General features: G+C 37.7%; 1 protein-coding gene across 2 annotated transcripts in view; it reads left to right on the forward strand.

Moving 5' to 3' along the window:
* Positions 1–23,747, forward strand: part of KHDRBS2 (KH RNA binding domain containing, signal transduction associated 2) — a 368,147-nt gene that overhangs the window by 336,017 nt on the left and 8,383 nt on the right. For both annotated transcript variants that reach the window (XM_050894052.1, XM_050894051.1), the window contains 2 exons: positions 2,004–2,086; positions 14,445–14,503. In XM_050894052.1, the coding sequence (XP_050750009.1) occupies positions 2,004–2,086; positions 14,445–14,503 (142 nt within the window). The remainder of the gene's footprint in view (positions 1–2,003; positions 2,087–14,444; positions 14,504–23,747) is intronic.

Here is a 23,747-nt window from a genome sequence, read left to right on the forward strand (position 1 = left end):
ACCCACAGAAGTGTCAAATATTAACAAGTGTTCTCTGCCCTGCTGGTGTTGAACGTTGATCCACCTCAGGCATCAAGAAACTGAGAGCGCTAATTTGTAATTGTTGCCTTTCCTGTTCTCCCATATGGTGGGTAAGCATGCTGAAATGTCTTTCCTCCAGCTATTCGACTTTATATAGGAACTTGCATCACCCTCATCTTCACAGTAGCAGGATCCCGCCCAGTAGCATACTAATCGATGTGACTAACATCAGTCTCCTGTGGTTCATTGTTTCTCTCATCCTGTCCCCAGAAGCAAGATTGTGTATTTAGCTGTCTAATGTTAAATATATCACTGTAGTCTGCAGGGATATGTGTTTAACTGTACTTTTTGCTATGAGTTTATACTAATGAAGGCAAGTAAAACTGGTGCACTTCCACCTGAAATGGAAGATGACGAGGTTTGTGTGGACTTCAGATTCTGGGAGAGGCCATTCCCCAGTCTCAAAACAGGACTCTCCCTCCTGCCCAGGAGAGCTTTCCCATACTGCAAGCTGACGTGAGTGCCTGAGAAGTGGAGTCACCAACCAAAGTCCTGTCCTTCCTTCAGGCCACGCAGCACCCCAGGGGTGAAATCCCCCACCTAGAATCCACGCTCACCCTTGCTGCTGGGTAGGAGACCAGAAGGACAGGCAAATTTAATATGCGTGACCTAAGGAGACATAACTGGATGCTTCCTCCTTTGAATGTTTTCTTTAAATTGGGAATACCAGTGACGTCTAGTTCAATACCATTATGGAGTCTGATTAGCAGAAATAATGAAGTACCAAACTAACACTGTACTTTGTGTGGTTATGATAGTGTACCAGAGTGTTGTTTATTGGACTGCTGTTATTTTGGAGCTGCCTCAAGCTGTCCCTTCTACCCCAACCTAACTAAACTTTGCACAGCTTGTGGGGGGAAGGGGGTGGAATTTGCCTTCTGCTGTAATTAATATTGAGTCAAAGATTTTTAAGCCCTCAATTTCCTCTAGCGCTTCCCATAACAGGAAAATTTTCTTGTGACTATGAAATGTTTGGTTTCTATTTAACTAAAAATATTGGCTCCCAAAATTCATAGAGAAAAAATTGTGTTTCCATTGCCTACTCTGTTGTCCTGTCGTATGAAAAGAGAATATCAGAAGTCATCCCCTTCATTATCTCTTTATTTATTTATTGTCTGGTTCCTGAGCACTCTTTGGTTCAGAGGCAGCTGCAATGGATTATAATTGCCCATGGCTCCCTCAGTAGAAGATTCAGGCATTAGATAAGCTGAACCACCTTCTGAAGTTACTTGTGTCTCTCTAGCTTAGGCAGACTGGGCATTTATCTGAGCCCTTCAGTTAGGACCCTTAAGTTAGATGCAAGGAACATGTATTAAAGTGTTCATTAACTTGTCACAGAAAAGCATGCCTTTAAAAACACTGGGATGCTCAATGAAGGAAAAGGTGCTTACTGTTAGTTATTTATAAAAATCATAACCCATTACTTCCTTCACAAACATGCACAAATATTGTTTCTCATAGGTTGTTTGGTTTTGGGGTTTTTTTTAAATAGTCTGAATATTATGATCTCATCACAGTAACATTCTTAATAACATTGTACAGTCAATATATTTTTCCTGCCATTTGTTCATTTCACCTATAGGTTTTTATGGAACCATTTATATAAAAAATTGCTAGGAAATTATTGTTTTCATTGTCATTCATCAGTATTCTACATAGATCCCACTGAAGCACTGTGGTTTGGACAATACACCACAGTTTATCAATGAATAAGCTGAGTTCTTAAATGAGTAACTGATTTCTTTACCCTTGCAACGTACAGGTTGTTCTTCACGATTCACAATTCTCATCAGTAGGCTGCGTGTTTTACATAATACTGGGCAAATATAGCACCTATATGTTGATGCAAGTTACTTTTACAGCTTGATAATATGCTTTGATTTATCACTCTTCTAAGCTGTGGTGTTCTGTTTTTCCCTTAGGGATACGATGATGGATATGGGGGTGAATATGATGATCCAAGCTATGAGGCATATGATAACAGTTACGCCACCCAAACACAAAGGTAAGCATTTGTACTTTTACATTAATTTTTCAAAGAACACTTTTTTCTCTTAGTTTTTCATGTAAATTTCCTGGTTTATTTTCCACATTAAATTCTACAAAATCTCACAGTACTTTAAAAAGCTGTCAAAAAGTAATAATGGCAGTCGGAGTTTATATACACAATTATTCAGATGAAGCAAAAATGCAAGCAGCTATACTTTTAAAATTGGTGCAAATTAAGTGTATTTTTTTTAAAAAGCAAGTGATTACATCATTTTCCTATCTGATGTCGTTCTGAACTTGTTTGTGCAATTTTTTTTTCCTTTACTAGTGTGAAGTTGTCAAGGGCATCTCGTATTTATGGCTTTTACAATGTTTTGGGCAAAACCAGAAGGAACTAAAAAAAAAAATAATTATGATGGTAAATACCTGCCACTAGTTGGCATCCACCATCAAGGTAAACTATAGAAGGGAATTGCATGCCTGAGGTAAGGCTGAAACTGTCTGTTTTCAGCCAGTAACTTTCTCAGCAACTCTCAGAACTGATAAAAGCAACCAAGTTTGGAAATGTGTTTTATGTCCTTACTGTGTGCGATAACGGGGAAAATTACATTCACATCTTTTATGATTTGTGTCACTAAAATGAGGCAACAAAAATGATTGCTTTTTATGTACTCATACTACACCACATATATTAATTCGACAGTTGGTCCATGTTTATTCAATATGGAATGACATCTTTTTCACAGTTAAGCTGAAGGATAAAAGGGTGCTTCAGTCAATTATTCAGAAAATGCTCTTACGGGTTGCTAAGAGTACATGTAGAATCATAGAATTATAGAATCATTTAGGTTGGAAAAGACCATTAAGATGGTCAAGTCCAACCATTAACCTAACGCTGCCAAGTCCACCACTAAACCATGTCCCTAAGTGCCACATCTACATGTCTTTTAAATACCTCCAGGGATGGTGACTCAACCACTTGCCTGGGCAGCCTGTTCCAATGCTTGACAACCCTTTTGGTGAAGAAATGTTTCCTAATATCCAATCTAAACTTCCCCTGGCACAACTTGAGGCCATTTCCTCTTGTCCTATTGCTTTAAGATTGTATGATTGTGGGAAGGCAAATGAAATTTTAACAAGAAAAGACACAGATTTTAACTGAGTTAGTGTGATTCTCACTGGGCAAGAAAGTGATGTATATGTACAGAGTTCTACACTCCAAAGACCAGAGGACCTTAAACTTGCTTTTTGTTTAACCATCTTTTTTGTTGAATGCTTTGCTGATGAAAATGCCTGTCAGAATTACATTCAGCTCCAGAACTGCTGTAGTGAGTGGCACTTGAGCTGATAAAAAATACTTTGTAAGTATTTTTATAACCAGTGAAGTATATTTAAAAGGATTTGTCACACCTAAATGTGAACCCCATCAAGTATACTTTAACAACACTTTTAAGTAATTCTGCATTACTAGCTGCACCTATCATGTCATTGTGTAGGTAGATATTCTTGTTGTCAAATGTACTCCAACTTTTTTGAAAAGAATTCAGCCCATCTTTTGCTACAATAGTGAATTGTCACAGGAGATATTGCCTCCTGTGTAAAAATAATAATTAGTTGGAAATCTCTCTGCTATGAAATTGCTTTATATCATCTGAATTAACCTGTAATTTCTTTGCAAGTTGATGTCCCAGGCAACTAAATGATAAATATATCAAGTTTATGAGGAGTGTATTATAATCCAGCTAGAACTGGCAGTGATAATTTGACTCAAGAAAGAAAACTTATAAAGAGTGACATAATTTTGTCAATTAAACATCTATTAAGTTTAGTCATCAGATATGTTTTCTACTAACGTTAGCTACCTCCAGGATACCTAATCTACTTAAAATCTGCAACTAAAACATTTCCTTTTGTAATATATGGCAGGACACGCAGTCATACTTACCCATGTTGAGTGGCACTGAGTGCTGCAAGTAGTCTGTTGATTTCAAAGAGAGCACTTTCGGAACAACATACTTCTCATTTCAAAGATTTAAAGAACAAATGGACCATTAGATATGAAATTTGGATTTCTGTACCTTATTGGCCATTTAGCTTCACAGAAATGCCTCCCTACTGAGCCAAAATAATACAATACAATGAAATAGTATGACCAAAATATTTGGTTAGATGTATATATCAAAACATTTTCTCTCAATCTCGGATCTTGGTTATTAGTGTACTCCAGTCATATGAGCAAGACATATCATGCACACGCCTAACAAAGAAGATAAGTAGTACTGCTTCGAAGTACTTATGTGTCTCATCCACTGTGTGATTTACAGGAAAAAAAATAACAAAGACTTGTAGACAATGTCTCTGCTCAGCGAGAAAAATATCATTACTGCCCTCTGCAGGGACTGACTGAAATTGTGAAGCATGAGACGAGAAAAAATTGTAGTTAGTGGCTTAATGCAGAGTGCCAAGATTTCTGTTCATGTTAAGGGCAGAGTTTCCACTCGCTTTTTATGGCTCGTTAAGGAATCAATATGGAAATTCTTAGAGAAGTGACAAACTCTAATCTGACTGTCTGTCTCGCCACGCATGTTGGCCAAGCCTTACTCTCTTCATGGCTTCAAATAGAAGAATGCGTTGGGGCGGGGGGCATGGACAGATGGGAAAGGATGGACGATGTGAATGCAAGCTGAATTCAGTGTGCTTTAAAGCAGAGCACACAGTAAGTCGTGCCTTGTTGCCCTACTCACCTAATGCACAGAATGAAGATAGTGTTTGGGCAGCCTGCCACCGCCACCCCTATTACCTATACCTTTGCCTCCCAGACCTTATATCTACTTCCTGTTTGCTCACCAGAGGCTTTCTGCCCATATATATTCCTTCTCGGGGCCCTTAGTCCTTCATTGCCCAAGAAGTCTGATTTAGACTTTTTTATAAATTAGGGTCTGCCAACAGCAGAGAAGATGAGCACTCTATTGACGTACGCCACTGTGCTACAACATAGGATTATGATTTAGTAGAGGAGCACCAAAAATACCAAGCCCCAAGACCATCCAGATGCAAATAGAGATAAATGCTGTACTTTTGTGCACAATTATCTGAAGATTTGTGCTAAAGGTCAGGGACAGTGTTGCAGGCCCAGCAATAGATTTTGTATAGGTCCTTCTCTAATGAACTCTACCACTGCCACCCTTCCAGACAGAGACCTCTGTCCTTCATGACAGCAGTCTGATTTTTAGGCTGAAAATGGGGGGATAGGGTCACTTGCGGAAGACACCATGACAGAGTCTCAGGATCAGACTGGAATGAAACCCACAATAAGTCTGCGTGGCTGAATGAGCTAAGAGGCACCTCAAGAGCACTTTGAAATGGACACAATAAGCAACTTGAAGAAAGAGAACAGCAGGACCCTTACTATGGTAAGTGCCACCTGTACCTTATTATGTTTGGGGAGACTTATTTTAGGAAGGAGAGAATTATGGGCTGTGACAAATATAGTCTATATTGCATGAGGTATGTCTTGCTTTAACTAACAGCCTTACTTTCAAACCATGTTGGAACATGTGGTGGCAACCATTCTTCCTTTCCATTCCCCCTCAGATATTGATTTAAAGAAATATGATTTTGACAGGGCAACAAGCAAGTTCATAAAAAAAAACTACAAAATGGTAGAAGTATCAATTTCCAACTCAGCTGCAACACAGAAGATATAGGAGAATCCTATTAGTTTTCAAAATATAATACACTTTTTGATTTTCTTAGCAGGAACTTTTAAGTCTGTTGAACCACCACTGTCCAGGATTCATGGGCTGAAAACACTAGATCACCAGGAGAAAACGATGAAAAGTTTTGTGAGAGGATCTACAAGATCTGCCTTTTTGGTTACTCAAAGGTTGGTAGGGGATCAGACTGTACCACGTGCAAAGTGTGGCCAAACTCCTCAGCAAAGACCAACAGAATAATTTTGCGGAAGTGGATCAGTTGCTGATGAATCAGCTGAGAACCGTGATGGCCAGCAGAGCCATCTTCAGCTCTGCTACTACATCTATAGTCATTTCCACTGACCTTTGTGTCTCTGCCACCACCAGCAGTTTCATTTCAAAGGTACCATGTCTCACAGCCAAAAGAGATACTAAGGAAATCCGGGACTGACTGGCCAGTCACGGGACAAACCAGGAAGGGTATGTTCTATTTAATCCACTTGTGCATAACTTATCCAACCATATGTAGTGTAAACGATGGTGCCTGACAGGGAAAAGCAAAGCAAGTCAATGATTGTCTTTTGAAGCTCAAAATTTGGGTTTGATATAATTTCCCTGTTACACAGTGGCTGGCATGAACACTCACACATCAATCAGTTCTGGTTTTTGCGAACAGGTAGTTGGTATATTGGCAATGGCTTCCAGGGCTGGTTGGTTGGCTTGTTGTTCTGTCTTTTGTTCTGTTTAGCTTTTGTTAAAAACATAGTTTGGCTGCAAAATGAGTTGCTGAGTGGGTGCTTACTAAAGAAAGAAGAGTCTGTGACTCCCATCCTAGGCTGGAAATAGACTTGCAAATATCAGAAAACCTGTAACATACTGACAAGAAGAATAAATAATTCAGTGATAAAAGATAGATGAAAATAGTGCAAAACATTACTGTTACAGATGCCATCCCACAGTGACACAGGCCTTCTCATGACATACCTTCCTGGATTCAGTCTTCAAACAACAGCTACCAGTTTCCTTTACCTGCTGATAGACATTTGGGGAGGGGGGAGAAGCCTGGCAGACTTCTACCAAGTTCCTATCTCTTCTACCAAGTTCCTATCTCTTCTAGCAAGTTCCTATCTCTTGCCTCTAGTGTGTTTGTACCTACCACTTGTAGTGTAGTTCAGTGTTCCCTGAGGTGTCCAAATATCTACCCTCCCTCCAGTTGAATACCCAGCTATAATGCTGTGGAGAGATTTCCAAGCAAAAGATGGCAAAAACGCTCAGGGTGAAAATAAGATCTTTGGCGGTTTAGTTGAATACCAAAGAACAAGGGAGCAAATATTTCTGAACTGTCTTAAGACAAAGACTTAGAGTTGCTGTTGAGAAACTCACAGTCGTATTCACGTATTCTCTTTTCTAATGTCTTGCTGAGGAGCTTTAGTAAATAGCATTTCTCAGATTCATATGTTCTGATGCATTCAGAAGGAAAACACTGAGAGGGGTCAATGATCTTCCTTGACTGTAGAATGAGTCTAGTACATGCTTAAAGCAACGGTCAGATACCTTTATTTAATCAATCAGTCCCACTGTTTTTAACTACTTGCTTTGTAAAAAGTTCCTGCAGACTAGTTGTGGAGAGAACTATCCATAGCTAAATGAAACAATTTTGTCCTTAGTTTAAAAAAGATGGCTAGACAGGACTGTGAATAATCATTAATTTTTTTAGTAGATTATCACATGGTTAAATCTTTTGGTGATATGATCAGAGGTTTACTCAGTTCTCTCTTACTACCAAAATATTACTATGTAGTAAAATATATAGACACATAAATATAATCCAGGCTGCAGTAGGTAGAGTGGTTACGCTGGTTCTTTGTAAAATGGGATATTCATTATTATTTTCTCTACTGTGCACTCTCTCACTTTTTAACCAGTATGCATTGTATTTATACCTTGTCATATTTCATTTTGGCTTTGTGCTTACATCCACCTGTTCATAAATAAAGATTTCCCTGTATTTTATTTCCAACCTGTTGAAATCAATCAAGCCAGGAAGCCTAGAATATGACATTTCATGTATCTTCACAGCAATCCACTTACAGCATTCATCATCAGAAACTGTTTTCAAATGCCACTTCTCATTTATTTGATTCAATGAGCAAAATGGAATTAAATTTCATTACTCTGAAGTAGAGAAAAGTTTTTGCTCTAAAACTGGGTAGGATTCCTAAAATTCTGCATCATTCCCTTTGCAAATACTGTGTCTGCAGCCATTTCATATTATATTCTGAAATACTCGGTCATAATTCCGTGTCTATGAGAAAAGTACAGCGAAATGGAGAATATTTGAATAGAAATCCCCATGTGTCTGTGGTTGTAGCAAATAAATGGCAGATTGGTTTCTATTTCAGATTTTGCAAAAAGTTCAGAACCCAAAGTCATCTTGCAATTATGATGGCTCTCCACTCCTATGCTTGTATAACTCTACTATCTTCATTATTTATTTTCTTTTTTAATTCAGATTTGCAGTAGCATGAAATCAAACATAGGAAAATGCTGGAGACAGATGAGATCTAGTTTAACTTCAGGCATGTTGTAAGCTGCTAAATAAATCCAGGGAGCATTGTAATGGAGACGTTCTTCTCTGTTAAAAATATTGGATACAATCAAACTTGAGCTTTCAGAAAAAGGGAGACTTTATCCACTAAAATGTTCACCGTATTATTCCATTAGTTCTAAAGATCTATTCAGTAAAGGACTATATTTGTGATTTAAGGCTGAATCCTACAAGAAGTTCCTTTATTCAAAAGACTTCTCATCTTTCCTATAGATACAATGCTCTGTTAAGTAGAGATGTTCCAGTAAGTTTCAGATTCCTAGGAGGATTATTTCTTTATTCACACATTTCCTCTATGAAATATTATGAAATATTATTTTATAAAAATTGCATATATTGCAATTCATGTGAATGCAAATCTTGCTCATCTGTTTCCCAAGCAGAAGCATACTGCTTTGTGTAAATAGCTTTTCTTTCATGGCCAACTAAGTGTTAAGTCCTGCTGGCTCCCTCCCTCATGTAGGAGGGAGAAGCATTACAAATGCAGTCTTACATAAAACGACGGCAGTAGCATTAGACAGCATCCTGTTAGCGTAGGAGCTGAGTATTAGATTGTATCAATTGTCGGTGTTGAAAGTTGTAAACTCCGAGGATTACTCAACAGAAATGATAGTGAGAAAGGCGGAGATAACGGAAGATAGGAGATCAAGACCTCAAAGGATCCATTTGAGGAAGTGAAAAAGAATGAGAGTTGTCTAAAATATTGAATCCCACCTCTAGGAATCCTTGTGAATTATCCTGGGTGTTAGCTTGACTCAAGAATCTGTTGTCCGAAGCTAACTCAGACTGGGGTATATCTATAAGGAGTGCTAAAGTTTCATTTATCTGTATCTGTCTAAAGTATAGATGCTGATTGCAAGCTGATAAAGGCAGGCAATCCCTCTTCAAAGAGTGCCAATCCTAAAACACAATATTGGTTCACTCTCACATTGTTGAGTGCTACAACACAAAGGGAGAAGTCTCTCAGGAGTTATTTTTACTTCTTCAAAGGCTAGCGTGGAATTTTTTTGTCTGTTTGATGACGAATCTGAACTGTGGAACTTCACTGGCATCAGCTGAATCTCTAGTTTGTACCAATTTGAAAGAAGCCTGATTATTATCTAATGGCTGAGTTACTACACCAAGGTTGATCAAAAGCCTCTTTTCTAAATTGACTAGCTTTTTCCCAAACATTTCCTAATAAAAGTTTCCTATAATATTCTAGAATATACTCTCCCAGTTAAAAAGTACAACCATTAAGAAAGAAAAGTAAGATATAATAATGTCTTTACCGAAAAAAAAAATCTGTTAAATCTAGCTCAACAGCTCTTAATCAAAGGTTCTCAATTTCTTAGGATCTTTCAGGATAGACTGCAGAACACACTTCACCTATACAGATTCGCATGTTAGCATTGTTTAAAGCAGATGAACCCTTTCTTGTACCTTTCAGCTTTGGCTATAGCGGGCCCATTGTATGTCTGCAACCACATCTTGTGCTCCACTGTTAAAGAATAAAAAGTTAGATGCATCTCTCAGCAAGTAAAAGCAAAGAACAAAAGAGAGAAAGGAAGAACAAAAAAAACCCCAAAAAACATGAGGGAACAAGAAGTACTCAAGTTCTTCAGTTCTTGCAACATTCTGCTGCCTTATACTACAGAAGCTGTAAGAGCAGCCAGGGAACCAGATGGTAATGTTGCTAACCTGGGGTCTCTTGCCAGCAGCTTCCTGCAGGTGCGGGAAGAGATTGGTCAAAGGCTAATGCAGTCTATTCATTAATGTTGTGATTTCCTATACCTAACGCCATTGATCTCTGAGTGGTGAACATCACCCTTCCCCCAGGTGGCTTGTTGACCCAAGAGTCAGGGTTTTGTGGCTTCAATCTTAACTCTTTTATTTGCGGTTCTCTGCTTAAACCACCTTAAAGCACCATTCTCTACAGCCTTTTGGATAACAAGCTGTGTGGTTTCCCATGGGTGTTGACACAGTCAAACTGGAATTCGTTTTTGCTTAGCTAATGTCAATTTGAAAAAGTCCCAGTTAACGAGAGGTTAAAAGCCTCTATTGGCTGTTTAGATTCAGAGTCTCCATATTTGAGCCTTTCTCATGTCATAGGAGCACCAGGTAATTCAGGTTGGAAGGCACCTCAGGGGGCCCTTATCTCTCAAATAAGGAACATCTTTTGTGTTCTTTTTTTTGGAACTGATCTGGCCTTATCTGCATGAAAAGGAGACATCACAAGTTTATGGAAACTTTGATCCCATATCTTTAAAAGTAACAGGTTCAAAAACACTAACCAAAAACAAAAGTTAAGTTAAAAATAAGCATAAATAGGTTATGATTATGAAGATTAATAGTATATGTATTATTAATCTTCTTGCCCACAGAGTAGGAATGAGGACAGAATCATACATCTTTGTTGCAAAAGTTCTCAGATTGCAAGCCATTTGAGATATAAAAATAATTAAACTACTTGTAAGATTCATAGTCCCATGTATATCAATTCTTCCACGAGTGGTACATGTAGAAGCTTACTAAAGTCTAAGTCACAGCACATCAAGATGTCTATGTTTCAGAAGTCTGGTGTTAAAGTATAGTGCAGTGCTTTGAAAACTTAGGAGTAAAAGCTGAGAAGTTGGTAATGAGTTAATCTTACCTGCTTTATAAAATGTATTGCATCCTGCTTTCAGGTGGGTGCATGTACTTAAGTAAATTACACTTCATGTTGCTTGAAAGTAATGAATGCTAATGACAGATAATGGTGTCTTGTTTCCAATTAGCACTGCCAAGAGAGCCTGAGGTTTCTAGAGCTCATGAACGCCGTATTTTCCAGGAACAGTCTGAGAACTTTAAATTTATATAAACAAGTTTTATTTATGCTGAATGCATTTGCTGAGTGTTTCCTTCCACAGTTGGGCATAATGCAAAAGAACTACAGCTCTCTGTAGTTCAATAATTTAAAAAAAGACCTCGTGTATGTAAAGCCATATTGTATCACCCATTTTTTATAAACATCATTCATTTTTCACTTTGCTAAAAGAGGAAGATGTTTACAAATAAATGCATGTAATAGATTATAGTGAATATTCAGAAAGGTTTAAAATAGAGCAGACTAACGGATAAGCAGTCTGGCTCACAAAATGTGAGTTTAAATCAGGTATGTCATACTAAGAAATAAATTTTCTTCACTTAAGTATTGTTCAAAACACTTTCTAACATGAGTTGGCAAGGAATTTGAAATACCACTTTGGCTCAAATCTATGAAAAATGTGTATTATTCAGGGAAATAAAATTGGAGAACTTAGATCGCAGTCATGTATTGTGCTATGAATTATGTGTTTTCAGAAATGTGTTAAGTATTGTGCTCACAGACATCAAATATGCAGTATATAACAAATCACTTCCTTTCTACAGTTGCAATACAGCTTGTTTCTAATTCTGATGGTTTGTGTATTAACTTTGTGTTCTGTTTATAATGTATTTCAGTTCGGAATGTTCACCGTGCGGGATTTTTATCTCACATCCTTATTGTCTGTATGATTGTGTGTTTTTTCTCTAATAAAAACATACAACAACAATAACATAGCAATGGATTTTTACCTGCTCTTGCAAGTCTTTCATTTTGCTGGATGTTATATTGATGGTAATAGCTCAAGGCCCTACTCAGTGACCACTGAAAGCAGGACTGCTGTTGATAAGTTACTGGCCTTTGGATTGGGTCCCAAATGCACTCCTTTTAAAGCTGACCTTTGGATGCAGCCGCTTTGTTTTGTAAAATGTATCAGGAAGAAATATTAGCAACTTATCTGCTGACAGAAGATGAGAGTTCTGGGGTTCCTCCTCCTGTGACTCCACTCACTAGTCCAACACCCTCCTCTACCCAGAAAAGCAGGCAGTATGCGAAAATGCTGCTGCTTAAGTTGTATTACACGAGATTTTTCATACGGCTGTCTGCCAGATCTGGGTGGTATGTCATCTGTCTGTTCTGAACATTTCAAGTAATTTCTTAGGTCTAAAGCATGAGCTCCGTAGATATGACTAGATACATGATTTAACCTTGATGATGTCAGTGCTCTAGTTCACCTTACATAATCCTGTAATTTTATTTAACCGGCTACTAGAATCATTGCAAAATAGTACAGAATGCTTAGTATGTTCAACAAATAAAAGATGTATTCTTCCTGTTTCTTGCTTGCACCACTTCAATAGGAGGGTGTATATATTTAGATAATTAATTTTCAAGCAAGTAGATGGCTCCCATGATCCTGGAAGGTAATGCTCTGCAGTGATTATGTCCTATAGAGCTTGGTTGGCATTGAGAAAAATCTTTAGAAGTATTAACTTCATTTTCATTCATGTCACTCGTATGTCCACTTTCTGCAACTGCTTTAGCAAATGAATTTCATCTGTCTGAGATGTTGATGTCAGTGTACTATCCACTCATGTGAATGACTTCTGGCTAAATTACTAAATTAATGCACAACGATTGTAGTTGCATTTTCAGTTCAAAAAAATCCCACAGATACTTGTAGCTGAAAACTGACTATGAGAGCTGTGCCTAGCTAGTCAGGGGATGACGTGTCCCAAATCAAAACAGCTTCACTGTCAGTTATCAGATGATATACGCAATCAGTGCTCTCAAGTGAGATTCAGCACATGAATTATTCTGAGAAATTATTCCAAGAATACTTATGGATAGCTATCAAATTCGAGAAATTAAAAATCTGATTACAGGCAGTTTGTGAACAAAGAAGTCAAAATTAGTTTAAGAAAATAATTGGTACAGATTGCTTGTTTATTGCATTTTTGAAATATTTTTACTTACACTCCACTGTCCACTAAGCTTCTCTTTCAAGTGTAAACTAATATTTTTAAAACGATAATCCAATATGGAAAATTGCCTGAGCAATAATGTTATAAATAATGCAATATTGAGCTGATTGCCTGCTTCTGTTCATTTTAAAGAGTCTATCTCACACAGTGTCCAAGGAAAAAGAAACAAAAGTGGCAACAACAAAAAATTAACAACAGGGAAAGTGTTACATTTTCTGTTTGGTTCACTGCAGATGGAAGAAATACAATATAGTAGAATTCATGGAGTTTGTAAGTTTTTCTGGGCAGAGACTGATTCTTGTTATGTCTACCTGGTACCTGATAACAGCAGTAGTCTGATCTTGAATTTGGTACCAGGTACCAGAAGCACAATGCAAATTGTAAATAATAATAGCAGTCAAGCAAAAGTGTGAATAATTCCATTTCCATTTCATTATGTCTTAGAAGCCAAATTTTCTGGGTGTCCACTCCGGGTAATAGCTGGGAATTGCTGATTATCAGGATGTAACTATGATCTGAAATCTTTTGATCCCATGTTAAAATGACCATACCTAATTTTTGTTAATTAACAGAAAGCAGTGAAAAAGTGGGTTTGAGGCTCTAAGTCTGATTTTCCGCTCCTTGACCGTCGCTACTTTCAATGTGCATTTTATTGATTACTGTATAAAACTTTCCATGGGTATCCAATAACTGCATAAGGAAGAAGGCTGTGGAGAATCAGGTTTCTCTCTACAAGCAGTGGAAACATACTTCCTTCTTCAGGAGCAAAGCTAAAAACCTGTCAGTGTTTTTGGTAAAGATAAGTGGTTTACAGGTTCCACACAATACAATACAGTCGGCTTTGGGGAAAACAAACTATGCTGATTTTGATACCGCATAAATGTTTGGAATTACAGATAAATGAGATTAACACCTCTTTTGGCAGTTTAACAACAGTGAATAATAAAGTGGGTGGTCTTTTTTCAGACCTTATTTTTGCAAATAGAATTTCTACCAGTGTTCATCACATCTCCTAAGTTTACATATTTAGGACCAAATTTGTTTTATGCTCAGTAGATAAGAAATGTGATGTGCTGTATAATAGCTGTTATTGTAACTGATACATTTTCCTTCGTATTTTTTAAATTCTCACTGTCCCTGAAACTAGCTGGACTATGCTATCATGTAAAGGTGTTAAAATACATTTCATTTTCTATGCTCTGTTTTTGTTTTGAGTTGGTTACCTATGATAATAGTGACATGGCTATCTGAATTTGTTACAGTGTGCCTGAATATTATGACTATGGTCACGGAACAAGCGAAGAGGCTTATGACAGCTACGGTAAGGTCTATTCTGTCTTCAGCAAAAGTGTGAAATCAAAAGAAGAAATCTGTCACTGACAATTCAGAAATTACTTCCACATACTTTTCTTTCTTTCTCTGCTTTTACAAAGACCAAACAAAATGGATTTGTGTAACTTTAGGGTAAGGTTTGACTTATTGAAGAAGGACCAGAAAATTGGACAGATCAATTTTGATCAAAATTACAAAGCCAATTAATCACAGTCACAGATCAGTTTAACAGCAACACTGAAGTTTCTGATTAGTGCCTGAATATATTTCACAGTGTTAAGTTTCAGTCTGCTTGATGTGCCAACAGTGCTATGCATCTGCTACTGTCATATGCATCACTTCAGCCAGCAAGTTTTGTGAGATTTTGAAATATAGACTTAATCAAAGTGGAAGGAGAGGGTGCTGTACCACCATGGGAACCCCCACTGCACCAAGATAAAGGAGTACCTCGTGCCACACAAGGCAGTATGAGTAGAGGGAGCGCTGTACTCTTTGCACCTCCCTACTGAGTCTGTGTCTGAGCTGGAGTAGTTCCACTTCACAGGAACCAAGGGCCTGAGAGGAAAAGAAAGTGTTGCTCCAATGTGTACAGCCCATTTTCTAGGTCTGTTGCTTGATATTAGTGATGTGTTTTGATAACTAATTAGAATCTAGTCCATCTTTTCCTATCAGTATTTTTTCAGTACATTATACCATCAGATGGCACAGTGAATCTCACTGACATTTTCTCTGAAATAATCGAGCAAAGCTGTCTATTGTCAGCTTGAAGACTGACCCTAGTATATTCAGCAGAGATATCGTGCTTGATTTACTACTACTAATAAAGTATCGTAAGTTTACATGGTGACTTCCAAAGCTTTGTGAAAATGAGAGCTGCTGGAAATGACACTGCAAGTAAAAGTTACAGTAAGGGGTTATATAAGGATTGCTGCTTGAAAGAAATAATTCTAGGCATGCAGCTCTGAAGCAAATGTCACTGTAATGCAAAGTTGCAGTTTCCTTTGTATTTGTACAGAAATCATGAGACATTACTGAGACATTGTCAAAATTATTGCATTGCATCATCAGAAATAACTTAGTTTTTTGTATAATTAGTACTCACAATACATTTGGATAATACAATGTGCAGTCAAGCACAATTTCAGTGCTAAATAAGTAATAATAACAACTTATCCATAGGAATGTGTGTAGTTCGGTTACCCTTTGTTTTGTTTCCTTTTTGTACGTACTTTTTTAATACCTGCAGTGAAAGACCTTTCCTCCCCTCTACAGATCCCCTCTCCACCTCTCCTCCCAAATGCATTGCTAAGGTTTTGGGCAATGCAGAAAAGCATAGTCTGAGCTCAGCACTAAGAATTACCCACTGTTTAACTTTTAACTAGACTCCCCCACGCTGAATCTCAGTGTGTTTGGGCAAGACATTTAAAGTAATGTCAGTCTTCCTCCAATCCCTCATTCGTAAAGCTAGAAGAATATTGCTTGTTTTCCCAGCAGGGGTTTTGAATGGACTAATTAGCTAAGACTTACAAAGTGTTCCAAGAGTGGGATCATGACTAAATTTATGCTCTGCATGAAGCTACTTTTTTTTTTTTTTTCCATTCAGCAGCTGAAACAAACTTAAAGTGCCTGGGTTTGCTTTACTGGACTTGTCTTAAAATACATGGTTGATGACTGTGAACTTGCTTTTTTGCTTAAACTATTTTCTGAGCTGGCATTTGAAGACAAAGGTCTGGCATAGTTTTGCCAGTAACCTGGAATAAACTTAAAAATGGAATAATATTCCAAATTGCGATTTTTCTACTTTCTGAAATGAGACACATTTATATGTGAGTGTTTGTGCTCCTGTTGATTCACTTACTTTAGCAGATTAATAAATTTGCTAGTTCTCTGCTCTGGAAACCTGTGCGTGAACTTCTTCATCCCAAAGTCACCACCATTTATCTGAGGAGGTAATCCGAGTAGACAGAGCTATAGAATATATGCTTAACTTCCTCGCTTTCTGAATTCTTGGTATATATACTGATGTTCTCTCTATATCTGACTTTTTCAGTGCCTCCCACCCAGCCAATAAGCACTCGGGTGCCACCCCTTCTCATCCTCATGTAACATTTACCCGAATTCTCTGTTCCCAGAGAACTGTTCCCAGTTCTCTACTTCTTTTTCAGGATGTTTTGCAATTCATGGTGAGTCTTCTGAATCCATCCCACTGTATAAAATCAGCTGGCCCTTCATTTTTCACCGTCCTGCAGTAATCAACACAATCTTTCTTTCACCCCAGTTCAGTTTCACACCTTGTTTTACCTTCGACAACAAGGCTATATTCCTCCTTTACAATTCTTTCTGGCACACTTCTGTAATTCAGAATTCCCCCAAACTCTGAATAAGACCATATGCAAATGGTACATGAACATAGAACTAGTGTCTTCTTGTTGTTGTCTCTTAGACGTTTTGTGTAACGACTTTACTTTTCACCCTTATACCTTCCAATAACAGTATCTGAATTATCAAAAATATACTCGCTTGGCATTTCTTTATTTTCTCCCGTGCATCTTCTTGATTCCAACTTATCTTTAGGGAGGACAGTTCTCGATCCCAAGAAGGTTTTCTTTTATTCTTTTTCATGAAGTCAATTCGACCAAATAACAATGCTACTTCATACTTACAATTTTTTTTTAAATATAATATAGAGCTCTCTGTAGTTTGTTAAGTAGTATACAGCAATATACTACTCTTATATGAGCTGCCTGCTATGACTTTTCTTTCTATCTGGGCTCCTGAGAAGTAGCAGGTGTTTTTTGTCTCATGAGTTCTTCTATGCTCCTTTTAAAAGAGCTTGTGGAGAAGTCTGACTGGGGGCACTGTTTCCTCAGAAGTTCTTAAGATTTACGCATTTATGGATTGTTCACGGTAGGGTTGCAAAAATTACAAGTGTGTTTCAGAGCAGAGCCCACCTGAACACCTTGTCATTCTCTGGAAGTTCATCTCTCTCTTGATTAGATGGAAGTACTAAACAAGAAAGGGCCCAAATCACTTATCTGAGGCTGGGCAAGATGAATTCTTACACACTATTCACTGCTGTAAAATCCACAAGTTGAGTTAACTGCCTTGACTCCTTGTTCAATTTCTGATGTGAAGGTTCCTGAGAATTCAGTCCTCTCCAAATCCAACCAAGGAACCTCCCAAGACAATAGCAAAGTCAGCTGAGAGGGATATATGTCAAATCGCACTATTTCCCATGACTTAGGGATGTTCCATGAATGAAAATTCATGGCACAGACCCTCTCATGCAGTTAGAAACTTAAACTCTACTGTGATTTGGTATGCTTGCCACCCAGTCTCTCAGAAGGATCAAACTAGAGACACTTCAAAGCATTTCCTGCAGCAGCCTCTGAGCAGCTGGAAATACTCTACTAAGGAATTATGAGGTTCCTACAAATTTTTGATAGGATCAGGATTATGGAGCTACTGCTAGAGAATTTTGAAGATCACTGTTCTGGGCTGAGGAACATAAGTTTGGGACATATGCCTGAAAATCTTCTTGTGGACGTAGCCCTTATAGGCTTCTTCATGTGAGTGATAAAGAAAAATCTTTAGCAGGCACTTTAAAACTAAAAGGCCAGTCACTTAAAGTACTGTACAGTTTTCAAAAATGTAAAGCATGCTCACCTCTAATCACACTCAGTAGACATTTATGATACTTACGTCACTGAAGGTCTTGATATCTGCAGATATGAATTTAAATCTAGGAGTCTAAACTAAGGGGACTGTCATTTTAACTTGATGATGATGCGTATGTTTTAAAACAGCAGGCATGAAATTGGATTAATTTATGAACAAAAAGTTTATACCCATTGCTCTCATTATACTTCAATAATTTTGTGGTTTCCCTTCTGACACTGTTGTTGTCTGAGGAGGTATCTAGTGAAAATATGAATTTAGTGATTTGTCTTATAAATTGATTAGGATAAAATGTACAACTAAAAATTTGGTAACTAAGAACCTTTCCTGCCCATATGTAATGTCATGCCCAAGTCCAAAAAGCACCTTCACTCGACAGGACCACTGTAAAGGAAAAGCCCTTTGTAAACCGTTCACATTCTTATTTCTTTCTCCTTTTCCCTGTTTTTTAGAGGAACCAGCATTCTCAGTACAAGTGTCGTGCTGCATTAGGCCATTTTAGAAAGATAACAGAGATAGTATGACTTGCTAGCAAGGCACATCCAATACCTTATAAGCTATATTAATTACATCTGACCTGCCCCGTAGTTGTTTCATCTGAATCCTTTTTCTCCCTTGCACTGATCAGAGCACTCAAGGTTTTATTTATCAGATGCTGTTTCTGTCTTAGTTCTACCAAAGGCTGGGGACTCTAGCAGAGGAGCTCTGCCAGTTTCTGCTGCAGAAGGTTGAAGAGGCTCCTGCCTCTGCTTCCAAAGGTTGAAACTGCCATAGCGAGGATGGAGGAAAGTAAGAATGTGCCTGTTATCAGATGCTATAGTTCACAGCCTGGTGCATATACTGCCCTGCGTATTACCTGAAAATAATGGTGATTTATGTTTTTATGCCAAGTCATGAACTGCAGTATCTGAAAGGCCAGTACACATGGACTTCTGATGCTACTACCAAAAAAGCAGAAACCTTAGGTAGAGGGTGAAAGGAGAAGTCTATAACCTCCTAAACCACCACAATTAAATTAGAATAACACCATCTGCCAAAGGCCTTAGGCAAGAGTTAAGAAGGTTAATCTGTACCTTGTCGCCTATACAAAGACAGAAGACATAAGTGAACTCCACTCACATTCCTGCTGCTATTCAGGAAAAGCTTGCAAGGCTGTTTACTGCAATGTGCTGCCATTGCAGCAAGGAAACATTATTTAAATGTGTTCTATCTTCACCAAAAATTTTCAAATGTGCACATTTTCTCTAATTACCACATTTTGTAGTGCATATTCTACTCCAGTTTAGCATTAAGTGCTCACTTGTAAACAACTGGTATTTGGTTTTAGGATAATTCCATCTTTAATTAAAATTGGAGACTGTAACTGTTTGGTATAATTCCTTTTAATGTAAGACATCATTTAAGTTGTAAAATGCTGCCACAATTATTTAACTGGCTATTTCACAAATAATTCCCTGCCAATCACTCAATATGAGAGCTTTGCAGTTGTGATGACAATTAGTTTACTAAGTAATGCTCTACACAGACAGCACTTCATAAACAAATTCTTTATAGGGCTTTATAGGGCTAACAACTAAAAATGTACAGCAATGTTCCACTACTTTTTTATTATCTTGTTTATTTTTTAATTTTGTCTTTGTCCTGAAGAGTGTATTATCTAGTAATTTTTTTTTTTTAGAATAACAATGGTAGTTTCTGCTGAACAAGTAAAAGTAAAAATAAATATATAATGATGAAATTTGAGGAGTAGTGTATGGAGGGTTTAAACTTCAAGAATTCTGATAAATAGGTTGATTGAAGACATGTTACCTTAGGAGACATAAATTCTCATACTTCATTACGAGACATAAGCATGTTCATTTCATGGAGAAACTCAAGTAACTACCATCCTAGTGTGAAATAAACCCTGTACTGATTAATCTATGGCAGTGACAAAGCCAGATGAAGCCATGCTGCAAAGTATACAGAAAAATATTTGTAAATTTTGAAAAAGCACTTCTTAGGAATTGCTCTGCAGGTGAAGGTAAGAGGTTTGTTCAGCTAAGTCCAAGTTCCTTCCTCATTTTTAATAATAACTTTGGTATTGTAGGTCATTGGTCCTAATATTGATTATGCTCAGTGTGCTAAGGGTTTCTTACCCTATTTTTTCTAGCCTAGTCCCATTTAAGTGTTCAAATGTAGGAAATCAAGTGCTCAAATAAGGTAGTGACTGATATGCAGATGTAAGAGACATAGGTCTGATTCTCCTCATTACAGTGTTTGACTTCACATAGCTTATGATTTCAGGCAAGATCTTTACTAATACTAATTAATAAAGCCTTACTAATGTGCACTGATTGTTCATTTATATCATCTGAGCATATACATTTGGTATCTGATAGAAAATATCACTGGCAACATACCAAAGAAAACTTTCTTTGGTTTCTAGGTCTTGGAGCATCTTAGCATTGATTAGGCATCTCAGAGGCAACAGGACACAGATTGTACCAATGTGGTGGAGTTTTTCTGCTGTGCCTCGACAGAGCACCTGCCAGGCAGGTTAGCGCATGTTGGGTGCTTCTACACTAGCATAGGAGCAGGAGTGCTCTTTTGAAGCAGATTTCCCAATTGTCTCCATTTATCGTTCTTCTTTTCACATCACTGAGTGGGCCCAAAGTACATGACACTTAGTTTGAAACTAAACCAGAAGATGCACTCCCAACTGTTTGTGAGAATTCAGATCAAAGGCTGAAACTAGGGCCAGTTTGAAATGGAAAAAATCTCTAGAAGCCATATAGTATGAACATCAGGTCCTCAGCATCAGCTGTTTCACTCTGCATATCATTCCTATTTGTATGCACTATGTGCTAATATTGATATAGCACCTGAGTCCTGATGCCTCCCCAGCTGTCCAGGCTAACAGCCTTGCTACATGTGCCATGGTTCTGTCCCAAAAGATGCCGGAGTGTGCCATGGGTCTGCATGACCACCTTTATTTTGGGGTGATAGAGGCATCTGGTCTTTCCCTGAGCATGAGGCAGGGGTACACCCAGCCCTGGGAACTCAGAAGTGCTCCTGAGTCTTCCTGTACAGTGCTCTGTTTTTCTTCCACCAGAAACAGGAGTCATTGAAGATTTCTACTGCATATGGACAGAAGATATACCAAATAAATTGCTCTCCTTTAATCTTCTATTTCAGTCATTCCTATACTTACTAGGGTATGGGAGATCCAGTTCCTGCTCTGTGGGACAGAATGAACTGTCAAAAGCATTTCCTTGATTTTCTGCAAAATTTTATCAATTCTTTTACTGGAGGAATCACCTTAGCTGTCTCCCAGATAGTATTCATTCCCTCAGAAGAGATTTATGATTTTCATAAGAGCATGATTTTGAAAGTCTGCAGGAAAAGGAGCACATTTTGAATTCAGCTATGACGGCTACTGTGGGGATGATACTAAAGCTATTGCTGTTTTGTCAAATCAGTGTTTTAATTAGGCTATAATTCTTTAGAAAGTTCCATATTTAAACCTGTCACATTCTTTTAACTGACTGTGTATCCTAAAACTTTTGTACTTCAGTTATTATGCTACAACACTGAAAAAAAATCCACATGTAGCATGAGAAAAGGGAGTGCTTTTAATTTATAGCAACTTGTTGTGCTTCCTCTATTACTCCTGAATTATAAATCATTTTCTATGACAGAATAAGAATAAGTAAATCATGCAAAACTTTCCTGTGTAGTATTTCAAATGGTAATTTCACTGCCTTTCACCATGGGAACCGTAGAGTTGGAGACTCTAAGACAGAAGTCCTGTAATACTGATGTGCATGTAGTGTTGACCATCTATATAATTCCAGACACAGTATATCACTGCACGTTTCATGTTGTATTACCGTAAAGTAATAGAAAATTATTTTTTACTGAAAATAAGAGAAAAATAAAACTCCCTCCACAGTGTCACATTCACACTCACCTCACAACATCACTGGTAATTGTCTCCTCCCTGTGTTGCAGTTTCCCAGACTAGTTACCTGTGTACTCTGATGCTGCTCCTTTCCTGTCTGAGGCAGATGTTCACAGCAAAAGTGGCTGAAGCCCTGTAAGAAACTATTTTCTCCAGTAGTCATTACTGCTCCTCTTGCTGACATTACTTAACCCGCAGGGAGAGCTGGCAGAGTGGAGTGCACGAGCACTCCTCATCTGCTCCAGTGCTAAGTCAGCTGGAGGGTTTCTGTGATTCTCCACTACCAGTTTAAGCCAGGGCAGCTCACAATACTAAAGTAGGTTTGGAGTACGCGTGCAGTCTAATTTGTTAGCCCTCCTGAAGAGAAGGGACTGTCAAGCGTAGGGACAGTAGTTGTTTTAAAAACAACTGTTTTTAAAACAGTTACAGCTAAGTTCAGAAAATAGACTATTAAACCACAAGGTTTTCCTAGCATTTCTAGTTCTTAAACCGTATATATTGCATATGCAGTAGGTTTAGTAAAATAAGTGGTATTTAGCACAGTATAAGTAAGCATAGTGGCTTTGAGCCAGTGTTTTGAAAACATTTTTTGTCTTCTGACAAGATTCCACATTTCAAATAAGAAAGGTACCATTTGTGATTTGAAAGATAGCCACTTCAGCTATTCTTCTCACAAAATTATAAAATGCATAGATATCAAGTCAGAAAATCCTGTGTATGTTGCAGGCTTTGCAGATAAGCAAAAAGAGAGCAGAAGAGTGAAAAAATAAGCAGATGCTCTCCTTAAAAAAAAAAAAAGACAAAACCTATTCTTGAATTTTTATCTAAAATAATATATACTTGTCCAATTATGACACAAGAAAAGCGCAACTGTCTTTTGTGTGTGGATCTATGGGGTGAAATCTTGGCTTTGTCAATATTAGTTGAACTTTAGTCATTAGCTTGTGTAGGGCAAAGTTTCCCACTATTGCTTAGTGCTTTGTCTCCACCCATCTTTTCATGGAGGAAGAAGTTTGGAGGCTTACTAGAAAGACAGCACAAATTGAATTATTCAAAGAAAATCATTCTAATTTTCAGTGTTCTCATTTTAAAGTTAAATGTTTGGTTTCTATTGGGTCTTCTGCTCAGCACATCTATAGCACTTTTCTCTTACTGATCAGGCAATTAATTATATCTCAGAACACCCCAGGGAGGTAGGTATTCCTGTCTCATTCTACCAGTGAGGAAGCCATACCACAAAATATTAAACAATCATCCAAGGTCACTGAGCAAACAAGGAGTAGAGCTAGTAATCACAATTCCTGAATTCCACTTACGCTCCATCTCTAGTGCAGTGTGCTCTCTCCAAATGTATGCAGTATAATGACCTTGCAAAGAAGGTAGAGTTTTTTTTCCTCATAGGAAAGAAAACTATTTTATTCTGAATTAAAAGGAGCTTCTATGTTTCTAATAGCACTGAAAGCTAAATGGCAAATCAAATTAAACCATTATCTTAATTGCTGTTATATACATCTTAACTACCTAAACAGAATAGCTCTTTTTATCTCTTCCTGGCCACTTGTCCCAAAATAATTGACCAGAGATGAATAAATTTGTGCCTAAAAATTGTGGG

This window comes from Gymnogyps californianus, chromosome 3 (genome assembly GCF_018139145.2).
Source record: "Gymnogyps californianus isolate 813 chromosome 3, ASM1813914v2, whole genome shotgun sequence".
Classification (NCBI taxonomy): domain Eukaryota; kingdom Metazoa; phylum Chordata; class Aves; order Accipitriformes; family Cathartidae; genus Gymnogyps; species Gymnogyps californianus.